The sequence below is a fragment of the Malus sylvestris genome, chromosome 11 (assembly GCF_916048215.2).
Source record: "Malus sylvestris chromosome 11, drMalSylv7.2, whole genome shotgun sequence".
Lineage (NCBI taxonomy): Eukaryota > Viridiplantae > Streptophyta > Magnoliopsida > Rosales > Rosaceae > Malus > Malus sylvestris.
In genome coordinates, this window is record NC_062270.1 from 34,172,562 (window position 1) to 34,186,485 (window position 13,924).

Consider the following 13,924-nt stretch of genomic DNA (forward strand, 5'->3'; position numbering starts at 1 on the left):
CAAATTTGATTGGGTTCAAATATTTCAAGGATTTGAAAAATTTGCAGTTTGAATGGGCACGAAAGAACCCAACTGAATTAAAGGAAATTGTTTCACGAACTCGTTCACTTTTTTCGTATTTGCAGGGCCTGCCTCTGAATCAAAGTAAAAAGTAGTAAACTATGTCAATGCGAAGAGTATCAAAGATGTAAATACGCACCATCTACACAAAATACAGTATATGCACACCACATGCACATAATATGTACAGTATATGCACATGATATGCACAGAATGAGAGAAACTTTAACGGCAACATATTGGTATAGTGGATACAATTAAAACATAATTGTTAGGTATATAAGGTTACAATGATAGTTTGAAAAGTCTTGTTACGTATATCAACCACCGCTTAACCGTGCACGTGGAAAACATGATACTCGTTGTTGTTATTTCATGGACACGCATGACCCTTAACGTCCTCTAAGTTTTTTCTTAATTTTGTTTTTCACCGAGGCCAACTAGGTTGTGGTCATACTCGCTAAATTCTGAGGCACAACATACGTGCATCATAACTAGTGAACATCCCTACTTCTCATATTAAGATGTAGCCATGCACACCACATGCATATTACGGAAAAAAATTTCACAAATTTTTGAAATTGGACACTTAACCAGAAATTGTTCCATCCCAGTCTTGTAGCATGTCAAAACTTGAACTTTATTCCACGACCCATATGCCCCAACATGAAACACAAACCCTAATTTAACTTCTAAGTATTAATTTATCTTACAAACAACCCATTTATTCCATAAATCATTGATGAAGGAACAACCCATTTATTCCATAAATCATTGATGAAGGAACTTGCAACTAAACACCCTACCTTACTATGTCTGACAGTCGCCCGAAAAGTGAAACTTTCCAGCCAAAACAGAAAATATGGTACAAAACCCAACTCAATCTTCTCACCTCTCTCTCATATCCCTTTGTTTGAAATCAGAGGCATGAGGTGAATCCAAAACCCAGCTCACTCTTCTCGCCTCTCTTTGGACTTCCGTCTCTTCAAAATCGGAGCTCACATATTTGAGGAAGAGAGAGAGTAGAGAGAGACAAATAAGAAAATGGGTGAGAGAAAGTGAGGAATAACCCATTTATATGTGGGTATTTTAATAATTTCAGTTTTGTGCATAATGTGCAATTTGTCCTATTTCAATCTCAAGATTAAGAACCTATCCCATTTTTTGGGTATTTCCCTTTTTCCCCTCTTTCCTCCTTCCTCTCTTTTCTTTTTCCTCCAGCTTTTTCCCATTCCATCTATTCTAGAGCATCCTAGCTCTCTCCTCTAATTTTTGCTTTGTTTATTATGTATTTTGGTCCCACCACAATGAGTATCAAGAAATTCACTATAGCTTTAAATAAAATGGAACTTTGGTAAATCTTTCAACTACGAAGATTAAATTTGATCACTTTGATCATAAATTGAATTACAAGGTTTAAACCCTATTCATCGTACAATTTAGTTAAATAATTAAAATGCAAGTGTAGGGTGTCGCAAGTACAATAAACCATTCTAACACACAAAATTAACATACTTGTTGACACACTTTTTTCATACATATGAGCTTTATCATGGTATTTGGGTAATGTCTACTTGTGTGTCCAACTAGCATTATCAATAGTAATATTTCGACATGGTGTCAACCAAATGTTAAAGCTGATTGGTAGTATTTTTTATATCATCTGTCGAGAAGAAACCTATAATATAGTGAAGACAATTAACATTGCTACTTTGGAAATATAGAAAATGTTAAGTAGGAATATCATGCGAAAATCACAATGAACAAATAGTTAGAATTTAAACTTTGATGGTTCAATTCGTTATTCTGAAAAATCAATAGCTGGATTTGTTATTACTTATTAGACTCCAACAAATATACCTTTGTAGTGGAAGATGAAGTTATTGGTTTAAAATATGGCTTGATTTTACCACAATGATTCGGCTGCAATGTCTTGAGGTTGAAGGAAATTTTCATATTTATCGAAAAGAAAATATAGTAGAACTTCGATAATATGATACCCAATAAATTAATAACTTCAGTTAAATAATATTTTTGACCAGTCCCGACTTGGGGACAACGTGCTAAATTAATGATTCGCTAAATTTATAAGATATATATTATAAAAAAATTCATATAGGTCCACAATAATATATAAATTAATAGTTTGTTGATACATAATGTTTATTATTCGACTATAATACATATTGCTTATATTTTTTAGTGCTACCTCGATTATCTTCTTTCATTATTTATTTATTTACATCTTTCAGATGAGAAGTCATTGTTGTATGTATGATGTGCTATGTTATAATGGCTTTGGTTTATCTAAATAGAGTTTTTTGCTCGGTTAAATGTTCATAAAATAGAATAATGTAGTACATTAGAACAATGTACAATCTATTTTTGAGAAAAATTAGTAGATTCAGGAATTTTAACTTGATTAAACATATACATTGAATTGTATGTCGTAAAAAGAAAAATTAAATATGATGTACAATATTTAAGAAAATAAGGAATACCTTCGTAAATTAATGAGTTATTTATTTCCACCCATATTGTGTCCCCGAGGGGACATCAAACTGAAATTTCTACCATAAAGAATTGTTTCTTACATGTAAGAAATTTTTCCTTTTTAAGATTATAAGCATTCTGCAGCTCAAAGAAATTTAGTTTGTCTCATGATTGGTGCACTCAAAATATATATAATAGTAGGTTTATATTCTAATCAATTCTAAACACTGAACCAGGCAAAAATACATTATTTATGAACGGTTAATGAAATCGAGGGATTCATGGCCTCAATCTCATATGAGAATTTGTGGGTTTGGTTGCTCATGTCAATTTTCGTTTTCCATTGGCTAGGACCAGTCACATTGAAGAATCCAAACTCTGATTCCATATATAGCTTTCTAAGCCACGCGCAAACCCCACTCTTTTCTCCTCTAGTGGTCAAATTTCTTTGCTCCTTCCATTAACCAAGAATTATACATCTTGCTAATGTCATAAACATGTACATTTTTTTGTGTACCAAAAAAACTGAGTGGGGCCATTTGTTCCCTCTGGGCCTAAGGTGGCTCTGTCCATGATGATAGTAAGAGTTCGTACCAAGATAATATGGTGCTTTAATAGGCCTTGATAAAAAATTAAAAAAAATTAAAATTAAAAAACATTGAAAAAGAAATTAAAAAAAAATTGCCGGAGATTTTAATAATCCGAACAATCAAGAATCAAATTTTAAAATTAAGAATTTTGAGCCTTTTCTTTTTATCTTTTTGGTTTTCCTTTAAATTCACAAAGTATTTGTAACATCCCACATCGTCCAGGAGAGTGATCCTTAAATGTATATTCACATCTCTACCTAGCACGAGGCCCTTTAGGAACTCACTGGCTTCTGGTTCCGGAGGAACTCCAAAGTTAAACGAGAAGAAGGCCAGAGCACTTCCAGGATGAGTGACCCACTGGGAAGTTGCTCGTGAGTTCCCAAAAACAAAACCGTGAGGGAATGGTAAGCTCAAAACGGACAATATGGTGCTATGGTGGTAGAGCGGGCCCGGAATGTGGTGGACCCAAGCCAGAATGTGACGGTATTCATACAAACTTTGATTTAGAAAGGGTTTAAAGTTTATACAGAAAGTGGAGTAGCAATGAGGAGGACAGGTGCAATGATATATTTCTTTCTTCCCTACTTGTGGATAAAGACATGGAAAAATAATGTACATGGGAATGTAAGGCTGTACTTCCTTTGAAAATTGTTTGAAAGCAAAGCTAGCTACTCGGAGAAGCAATTGCCTTGAAAATTATTAGTACATTTTTGTTTTCTTCATTAATGTGAAATCACCTCAAACCAAATTGTAAGAAAACACAAAAAAGCTGATATTTGATTGTTTAAATTTTAAGTTATTCAAGATTTAAGTTGTTTCCTTTACTAATATATTCACGGAATCAAGTACCCTTTCTTCTGATCGATCTCTTTATTGTGTAAAAGAATTAATATTGTGGCACTAAATCACCGTCATATATCTGACTTGTTATTTTGTCCCTCCTTTTAAGTTCTTTAATTTGAAGAAAAAAAAAATGGCTTGTAGCAGAATTTTGGCCTCCATAAAAGTCCTTCACATTTGCTTGCGAATTATAATAAAATTACAAGACTCCAAAACGCAAAGCTATTCAATCCGAAGTTGTCAACTTGAAACATTAGTCCTAGGATTTGCGTCCAATTGAATCTTTGGTCCTACAATAAAAACTTGTGAGTTTTGATCCTAAGCTTGTCATAAAGTGGAGGAGAACCGATCGTTTTGGATAACATTGTTACAATTTTTATTCAAATAAAGGGTTTAAAAGGACAAGGTATTAGTATGCACTCAATTACATATGATTTTAGCCATCGAAGTTATTTAGTTAGTTTAATTAGATGATTAGTTGAGTTGTTATGTTAATCTTAATTACAGAAGATTATTGTATAGTATAAGTATTTGAACGTTTCTTACCGAATGTAAGTAAGATCATATTGTTCAGTTCATAAAAAAAAAAAAAGGTTCTCTTTCTTCTTCGTTTGCTCTGCAACCTAGGAGACTATCTCTGCTTTCATGGTAGTTATACAAGAACATGAGTGAGAGCATTCACATAATAACCCTATCCCCGTCCTCCTATCACTCCATAGCATATCCGACCTCGCCTTTTTTTATAAATTTTATTTTTATAATTTTAATAAGCACATGCATAGCATGTGTTCAATTGCTAGTATTTATTAAAAAACACTAGAAAATATTTTCTTCAGAAGCCAATGTCATGTGCTTTTACGATCCATAAACATTGTTAAAAACAATTACAAGTATGTTGGTTGTTAGAAAACAGTTTACTCTTTCAAAAATAATCTTAAAAACTCAAGTTTAAAAATATCCTTAATCACGATACGAGAAATTTACAAAAATACATATATATTATTGATTACATGCAAGTTTCTCCTATCAATCTTTCACAATGGCCAAAGTGCACGCTCATATCTGTTACTTCAAACTAAAGAGCTTTAATAGTGACAACATTTAATCTATTATCTTTCCCCAATTCATGAGTTAAGAACTTGAGAGAGAGGAGAGAGAGATATCTCAATATGCGTGTGTACGAAGTGATTTGGTCGTCTTCTAAGAAAGGGAACTGAAGTTGACACGAGAGGAGGAAAGCAGGCCAAGGCCTCCATTATCAAGATTCCTTCGGACGTTTCTCCAGAGACGTGTGCTTCCCTCAAGCCTCGGGGGCCCCACCTACACCTTACCCTGTAGGGCCCACCTCGGAAACTAGCACCCTGCTGCTTCCCTCTCCAATCCGGCAAATTTTTATTTGTAACCGGAACACGGATGATACATCACGTATTTTTATATAAGTTATGATAATTTGTATTTTTCAAGTTATAAACTTTTTAACACACATATTCCATAATTTATATAGTGACACGTAATGTACCACCTGTGTTCCAATCACATTGAAAAATTTCACCTCCTATCCCATGCATCTATAAATTCAGGTCGATGGTGCAGAGCTTGGAGATACAGCAAGCAAAATACCATTCAAGCGAAAACCCTAATTTAAACACATCTTCAGCTCCAAGTTCTTAAGTTTATCTTCAACATGTCGGGCAAGTGCGGCAACTGCGATTGTGCTGACAGCTCCCAGTGCGTGTAAGTAGTGCTTCTTTATCAGTTTATTTATGGATGTTTGATTCTTGCATACAAGGTTAAGTATAAATTTCTCTCATGCACAACAAATAATTAGCACTTGACGCTATGGTGATGGTGTACTTGTCTTGTGAAAGTTTTTCTCATGTATATAGACCATACAAATGGGGAGATCTTGGATATCCTTGAGGGTATGACACCAGAGATGTATCACCAGAGACTAAACCCTAGCTATAGCGCTAGTCAAATCATGTCATGTTACGAGTGCTATAAGAATATGGTGAAATGTGTCCTTGGTGACACCTGAATCTTTCTCCAATATAAGGGATCCTCATAATTGTTTTCTACAAGGACTATTCATTAATATTTTACTCACTTAATAACAAGATTATATAAGGTAGTTTACTTGCTTAAATGCAAAAGAATTGATGGAGGATTTTAACCAAACATTTTAGTTTACAGTTTAATGATATTTTTCTTTTAGCATTTAACGTGTTCCATTTTGGATTCACCTTTTTCGATCTAGTTGGTGTATACATTCCATCCAAGTATTAACATGCCAATTCTTTGAAATTGCAGGAAGAAGGGAAACGGCTACGACTTGGTGATCGTGGAGACTGAGAACCGGTACTTTTCTCAAAAAGCTTCAATACATTCAAGTCTAAAATTTTCTTCCCTTTGTTTCCTTTCGACTATATGTTAAAGACTAATTATGGAGAATTAATATATCTTGATTTAATTTGCAGCTCCATGGACACCGTCGTCGTGGACGCTCCTGCAGCCGAGAACGACGGAAAGTGCAAGTGTGGCACAACCTGCCCATGTGTGAACTGCACCTGTGGTCAGTAAGCCCAGAGAACCAAATTAAGATGTGATTAATAAAAGTGTCATATTAATTAAGGGATTATAGACCCTTAATTAATGAAAAGTGTTTGTGGGAAAAAATAACTTTGTGGCTTTGTCTTTCGTTTGCTTATAGTATTTGAGTCTGTTGAGTGACATGTTGTACGTCTGTGAAAACATGTCACTCATATGTTTGTGTTTCTGTGATTGTGTCATGTAATGGCCATGTTCATGGCCCTTTGATTTATATGCAAATATTAGAATACATGCTATGGCTCTGTTAATTACCATCTTATTTTTCATCACCCATAATTTTGTTTCGCATCATAGCTCCAATTAATCATGAAAATTGATGCAGCTCCAGTTAATCATGAAGTTGAAGAGAACGTAATATACGTACCCCTACATAAAATACTATGGATATTGATGGACTTATAGTTCAAGTAGTTTAATATACCTTTCAATCTGATCTAAGGTTTGATGTTCGATTTCTCCTCTGTTAACACCGTTGGTATTAAGAAACAAAATGAAGACAAATATGACGGATATGTCCATTATGTTCTCTATTTGAAACCCTTTTGGATCTAGGGATTGCTAGCTAGTATGCTCGATCATCTTTATTTAGCACTTCAAGATGTTTTGATTCCGTTTGCTCTTCCTTTGAGCAACCAAAACGAATGGCACAAAAACGAAGAATTAGAAATCCCATTTCACTGTATTGGTGGTGTGAATAGGGAGAGGGTGTCTTAATTTTTTCTCACATGGTCTCGCTTGATTCGTTTGAGATAGCGCCAACTAGGCGTCTATATTTCATTTAATTCCTCATGAATAAGAGGTTAGAAAGGGATTAGTTTATCTGAGATATTGAGATGACATATTGTAACTTTATAAATTTTGATGGGCGTAACTGTAAATCTCAACAAAATTACGTAAAATACAAGTCAAATAAAGAAGCTCTCCTTGTATTATTCTTCAACGTTCAAATATTATTATGTTGTATGTCTAAACCTAAAATAAATGGTTTCCTTTCAAAACTGTTCATGTAGCCTTCAACTTATTATCTTAACCATCTCCGGCAACTTCAAACATTGAAGCCTTCTGCACGTAGGCACTTGAGATGAGCATCGATCCATTTTGTGCAAGCGTCTTGACCATGCTCCACAATGCATTCATCTCGCAGCTTCTTAGTATCCGGGCAAGCACAGCATATCTTCTTCTTCGGCTTTGTGTCCAGGGCAGGAGTAGTGACTGCTGACCCTTGATTTGGCTGCGACCCTTTCAAAACCAAGGCAGAGGAAGTATATTCCGCTGGCAGTCCACCCATTTCTCAAATTTCTTGAAGACCTATTAGAAATACACTATTAAAAACCGAAAAAAAATACAAAGAACATCAGCTTCGACTCAGAGCAGCCTTGATGTTAAACATGTATTCATTAAGGGCGGTATACACCATATCTTACCTAAACAGAGAGAATGGAAAAAAGAGATACGGCGTCTTACTTTACTAGAACACATCCTAAAATTCATTGATCGCGCATTAGCCTAATCACTAGACACTAGCTCATGTAAAACGAAGGAAATCACCGTAAAGGAAAAGCCCGTTTATTTAAGCATGCAACGAGTTCAGATCAACTAAACCACGCCTCTAAATTCCATTAAATACAGAAATCAATCAATTGAGACCAACCCTTTCATATCATAGCAAAGGTGAACCAATTTCAATACTGAAGCAATTCAACCAATCTCCCAAAGTACTGGTAAGAGCCTATTTACCAGCTTCTTTCAGCTTCAAACCGAAAATCCGTTTTCCTACTATTTTACTTGAATTCAAAATTCTCCAAACGGGCACTAATCTACAGAAGGAACTCAAAACTAAAAACCCAAATGAAGTAATAAACTTTTTTCACACTGATTCCGGATTTCAATCAAGATTCAAGACACACCCTTTATCCAATACCCACTCTGGCATTCCTTCAAGCACATGGTGGGCACTTTGTTACTACAATCAACTCCATCATACATGCTATACATTTACCAGAACTAGCAGAAACTACCAATACAAAGGGAAAAACAGAAAACCCAGAAGAAAATTAAAGCAACCCATCTAATCAAACACGAAGACAGCCATAACCACAGAGATTTTGGAACCTTACATCTAATTTATTGGATCTCAGAAGGGTAACGAAATTTGCAACAGAAATGTATGCGAAAAGGATGGAATTACTTACCAATGATACGGAAGGTGGAGAAGCTGAAACGAAGAAGCTTTGCGTCTTCTGCAGAAATTGGGAGCAGCGAAAAGGTGTTTCTCTGGAGACGAAAGTGGCCGCTCAAAATTTCAAGGCTTAAACTGGGCCGCGTATGAGTCGAAAGGTCAACCATGTGTTGGGCTCAGTGGGCCTACACAAAATATGCTGAAAAGTTTCATTTTTTAATTTTTTTTTTTAATAAACGATATTATTTACACGAAATGAGAGAGTAAGGATTTAATCTCATAATAGGTTAGCAATAGTTCAAATTAATATTTATCAAGTGTCGATGAGAAATGAATACTACTAGACAATAGTACTAAGTGGCTTTTTTTTTTTTTTTTAATTTTGTTAGTGATAAAATAAACATTTGGACGAACACAAAGCAATATGTAAATTGTTAGGAAACCAGGGGACTTTTTGACAATACAAATCTCCTTTAATGTAACGTGATTATAGCCGTTAGATTGACAAGTTTACTCAGACTTCTCTAGTAAGATATAGATTAATCAACACTATGTTGAGAGTGATCTCATGATTGCACAGCCAACTATTATCATGAATTCCAAAAAATGCAAATGTGAGTTACCTCAATTGGTCACACATTGTCACGAAACCAAGTAAAAGACACGAATAAATGCATTTGTTGTCATTTTATTCATTCCTTAATGTGAAAATTTACAACAGGGACACAAGCGAATGTGCAAAATTGCAAATAAACAAGAGAGTTTGTAGAACATGTTCAAGATTAACAAGATCCAAACAACCTATAAACTAACCAGAAGTGAAATCTTATCTTTGTTTTTCTCTATCTGCAATTCTTGTAGTTACCAGAATTCAACGTCATTTGTTTTGTTAGACAAAATCATTCCAATTTCCAACATGATCAAGAAGTTGAACAACTCGAAATATAAGATACTCCCGAGCACCTTAGAAGTTTCGCAGCAGAGCAAATGCAATTCTCTACTAATCATACTTCTCCCTCCATGAGTACACAAGAAGTAACACCCATGAAAGCGCCAATGTGACGTCACCGGCGACATGTTTTGGCCAGTCTCCGGCGAGCTCTTCGAGGTTCCTCTCGAAGTAAACTCTCCAAATGGCCATGGAAATGTGGAGCAACACGCAACCCTTGGCAAAGAAGCTCTGGAACTTATGGTCTTTGACAAAAGCAACCATGAACAGAAGGAATCCAATGGCAAACAGAAGGAATCCGGAGAAGGAATCCGCTGTTCGGATCAAAAGCCGGTCGTGAGGCGTCGACCCTTGGAGCTTGCTTGCTGTCTCATGGCCATGGCTGAACACAGAGAATTCGTAGGAGTAGAACATCATGAAAGCTCCACAAATCAGAGCAATCACAGAGTGGAGCATGCATATTAGAAAAAACCCAGATAACCCCATTGCTCAAAATCCCAAGTAAAACACTAATCTTTCTTCTCTTCACAAATAAACTTCGAGACGTGGGCGTAGTCACATTAGCCAGAAAAGACGTGCTCCCCTGTGCACCGAGTTTGAATCCCCTTCTCCTCCGCAGTTTACAATATCGCAAAAAGGATCACATATATATCAAAAACCCTAAACCCTGAACTCTCACTTCACAAATCCCAGAAACCGGAGCAAGTAAATTGATCAGAAGCCAACCTTACTTAGCTTCCACTCTAAAACTCAAAAAACCCAGATGCTAGATTGACCCACAGACCAAGATTTCAAGATTTTTAAGATTTGAAATAAAGAATCAAACCTCAAACAAGGAAAACCCTAATCTTATTTATCAATGTTTTCCACATGATTTAAAAAAACAAGGGGGTTTTGCATTTTTGGCAGAGTGAAGAGAGGAAAGAGGAATGGAGCTTGGTTGAGAAATTTCAGCAACTACAACATGCCGATTGGCAGGGGAGGGATTTTTCTATTTGTGGTGAATTATTTTATCTGATTTTATTAGCTGCAGAAATTTAAAGATGCTATAAATGGAAAGGATTATACAGATTTAAACTTTGCTTCTGTCTACAAAACCCCACAGCTCATGAACATTTTCTGGTTTCTTCCTTGTTCTGCAAATCAATTGGAACATTTGTGGGGGTCTACATTATTTTTCTAATTTTCTTTAGGTTGTATTATTACTAAATTGACCAAAAAAACATAGAATACACCATATCTAGAAAATATTTCCTCACATCCTTTTTCAGAAGAAAATTAAGAAAAAAATGTATTTTTTAGGAGGCTCATAAAGACTTTTGTCCCTCTTTTGAAGATTCTATATTTTGTCTTTTTTAAGTTGGGAAAATTTGAAATACGTCCAATTTTATAGGCATACTTTTGAAATAGGTCCAATTTTTAGTTACTTTGGACCATGGTCTAAAATATCCATAATATCCCGATATTTTTATCAAAATTTCCGTGTTTTTGGACTACCGATATTTTTTTGGACTACCGATATTTCCGATTTCATCGATATTTTAGACCTTACTAAGTCACTCATGTATCTTACCATGCAATGTATAAAGTGCAAAATATTGTATTAATTTATTATATATAAATAATTATGGTGTGTTTAAACTTTTTTCATTAATTACTACATATTTTCTACACTCACAATGTTTGACAGCTCGCTATATAATCAACTTAAATCAGTTATATCTATCATGCAATTCATTTCCTTCCAATTTTTTGTGATAAACTAATAGATAATTGACTAAATAAACATTCTGCAAAGTTTCAATAAAAATTTCCAAGTTTTTCTTACAATTTTCGTGGTTTTTATTCAATTTCTATCGATATCGATAATATCCCGATATTTCCATCGAAATTTCCGTATTTTTAGACTACCGATATTTCCGATATTATCGATATTTTATACCTTACTTTGAACTCATATCAAAAGATCCCTTTTAAATTTGAAAGAAAGAGCATCATTACGTGAGCTATTTTAAGATACTAGTAACGCCTACAGTTTTATCTTAAAAAAAAACGCATCTTTAATGGGAGATACAAGTTGCTTCGAGATTGACATATTATATTTTTATTTTATCGGAAAGCCTTGTAATGGAGAAATGTAAGTTATCCATCTTTGGATGTGGGTTTCGTTAGTCGAAGAGAGAAAAATAAATGAGATCCAAATTTACATTTTTTTTGTTGGAGTACAACTCATATTTAGATTTATTTTTAATGTAAAATAAGATGTAAATGTGATATTTACGTCACAAAATTTACAATTTTCTATCAGAGATGTTCTAAAAGCGGTGAAAAAATTCAAACTCTCGAAAAAAATATTTGAAAAAAAAAATGAATTGTTATTAGCATTCTAAAATTCTCATTCTACACTCCAAACTTTTTATATTTAGAAAGAAAACTACATTTGTGAGGAGTACAGAATGAGATTTTTAGAGTGTCAATAATACTTCCCAACAAAAATCATTTCTAAATAATTAGCCCAAAGAGAAGTGCGTTCACTTCACGTCTTAAGCTGTCTTACCATGACTCAATGTTTTTTTAATTAGGAAGCTCACGTCTTGCAGATGTCTATGGATTCATTGGAGGAGGGTCCCTTAAATTTTCTAAAATATTGAGTCTTGTTTAGGAAAAAAATTTCCTTGTAACCGGAACACGGATGATACACCATGTGTTTTTATATAAGTAGTGGGAAATTTTATTTTTTTAATTATTAACTTTTTAACACACATATCACATCATTTATATAATGACACGCGATGAACCACAGCATGTTACCGTCATATTGAAAAATCTCTCATTGTTTAGCTCATTGCAAACGCAAGTAGTTATTTTTTTAATAATTATACAAAAACATCTCATTAAACCCACATAAGAGAAAGTTTTTGCTCGTCAAATCATGATTTTTCTAAAAAAAGAATGATAACTTCTTGTGCGTAAATGAAAGATTACATCGCCATGCTAAGAAACCCTTCAAACTAAACTTGTTCTTTTTCACAATGTGAGCTGGTGCTGTCAGAATCTTGTGCATCTGCATATAAAAATTATCTAAAGTGGATGCACAAGAAAATGAATGCCAAGGGTTTGATGGATGGTTGGTTGTAAATGTCCATGTACAAAGTAAGCTGTATTGCTTTGTTCTCTCCTGCACCAACCCAATGACAACTTTACTATATCTTATACATTGAGATTCACATAACATTAGAAGTAATCATCATCATATGATTCATATGTGACCACCACCTCACTTGCAGGCTACAGCTGTGGAAGTGCCCATTCTTTTATCCATATTATTAGCGGTCGAGTTTAACCTATTTATATTTGTGTTGTGGCCCTGTCAATCTACAGGTTGATTAACATACAAAATGACTTTAAAATAATAATTTAATGATACAATAGCCTGCGTTATTCTTCAAACATTTGAGAAAAATTATTGTTTAATTGTTTCCGCGGAGTTTTTATTTTCATGTTAATTTCAAATCATGTAACATGTCTTGTTTGGAAATTGTCATTCTTGGTATGTTGCTCAAGAGAAAATTTTTATTATGCTCGGAAAATGAGTGGTACATCACGTGTCATTATATAAATAAGGGAAATTTTATTTTTCAAGTTGTTAATTTTTTAACATAAATATCTCTTCACTTGTATAATAAAACGTGATGTACCACTAGATAATCTCGTGTTGCTCAATCCCTCAAATTCATCACGCACACTTACCAATGCATAGCCAACTAATGGCCATAGTATGGGATCACATGATTACAGCCTCTTTACGAACCAATGCTCTAATCAAAGCATCAATCCCTGCTTCTTGCAAAAGCAAACCTCCTCTCCTCTACCCTCGCCTTTCCTCTCCCCCCTTCTAAAACCTCCATTTTCTCTAATCAATTTCTGAATCTCTAGTGCTTGTATGTTAATAGCTTTGCTGACAACAAAATTTTATCCAGGTCAGCTATATGAATCTTAGAACGTCACTGTGCTCAGTTTTTTGTCATATCTTCCGCTAGATTCAAGTAATCCAAGTCTCTTCTTAAAGTCTCTTCCAAGTCTTCCTCTACCCCTTTGGACATGAGTCTCTGTCTCGTAATCTCATATTCTAACTGGGGTGTTTTGTAGGTCTTCGTTTTATATGTCCAATTGTGACTACTCTTATCTTCAATTGTGGCTACT

General features: G+C 34.5%; 2 protein-coding genes and 1 pseudogene across 3 annotated transcripts; 1 reads left to right on the forward strand and 2 right to left on the reverse strand.

Moving 5' to 3' along the window:
* The first annotated feature begins 5,549 nt into the window (after window positions 1-5,549).
* Window positions 5,550-6,822, forward strand: LOC126589785 (uncharacterized; annotated as a pseudogene).
* A 681-nt stretch (window positions 6,823-7,503) lies between these two features.
* On the reverse strand, window positions 7,504-8,936 carry LOC126589784 (cytochrome c oxidase copper chaperone 2-like). Of its 2 annotated transcripts, none has more exons than XM_050255181.1 (2): window positions 8,786-8,936; window positions 7,504-7,901 (listed from the first exon to the last, which is right to left on the reverse strand). In XM_050255181.1, the coding sequence occupies exon 2, from the start codon at window positions 7,879-7,881 to the stop codon at window positions 7,639-7,641; it is 243 nt and encodes an 80-aa protein (XP_050111138.1). In that variant the 5' UTR covers window positions 7,882-7,901; window positions 8,786-8,936; the 3' UTR covers window positions 7,504-7,638. The 2 variants fall into 2 exon arrangements, with proteins under 2 accessions (XP_050111138.1, XP_050111139.1); XM_050255182.1 differs by having other exon boundaries at window positions 7,504-7,915; window positions 8,786-8,912.
* A 504-nt stretch (window positions 8,937-9,440) lies between these two features.
* On the reverse strand, window positions 9,441-10,914 carry LOC126590725 (uncharacterized). The gene has a single exon (XM_050256222.1). The coding sequence runs from the start codon at window positions 10,205-10,207 to the stop codon at window positions 9,773-9,775; it is 435 nt and encodes a 144-aa protein (XP_050112179.1). The 5' UTR covers window positions 10,208-10,914; the 3' UTR covers window positions 9,441-9,772.
* Window positions 10,915-13,924: the final 3,010 nt, after the last annotated feature.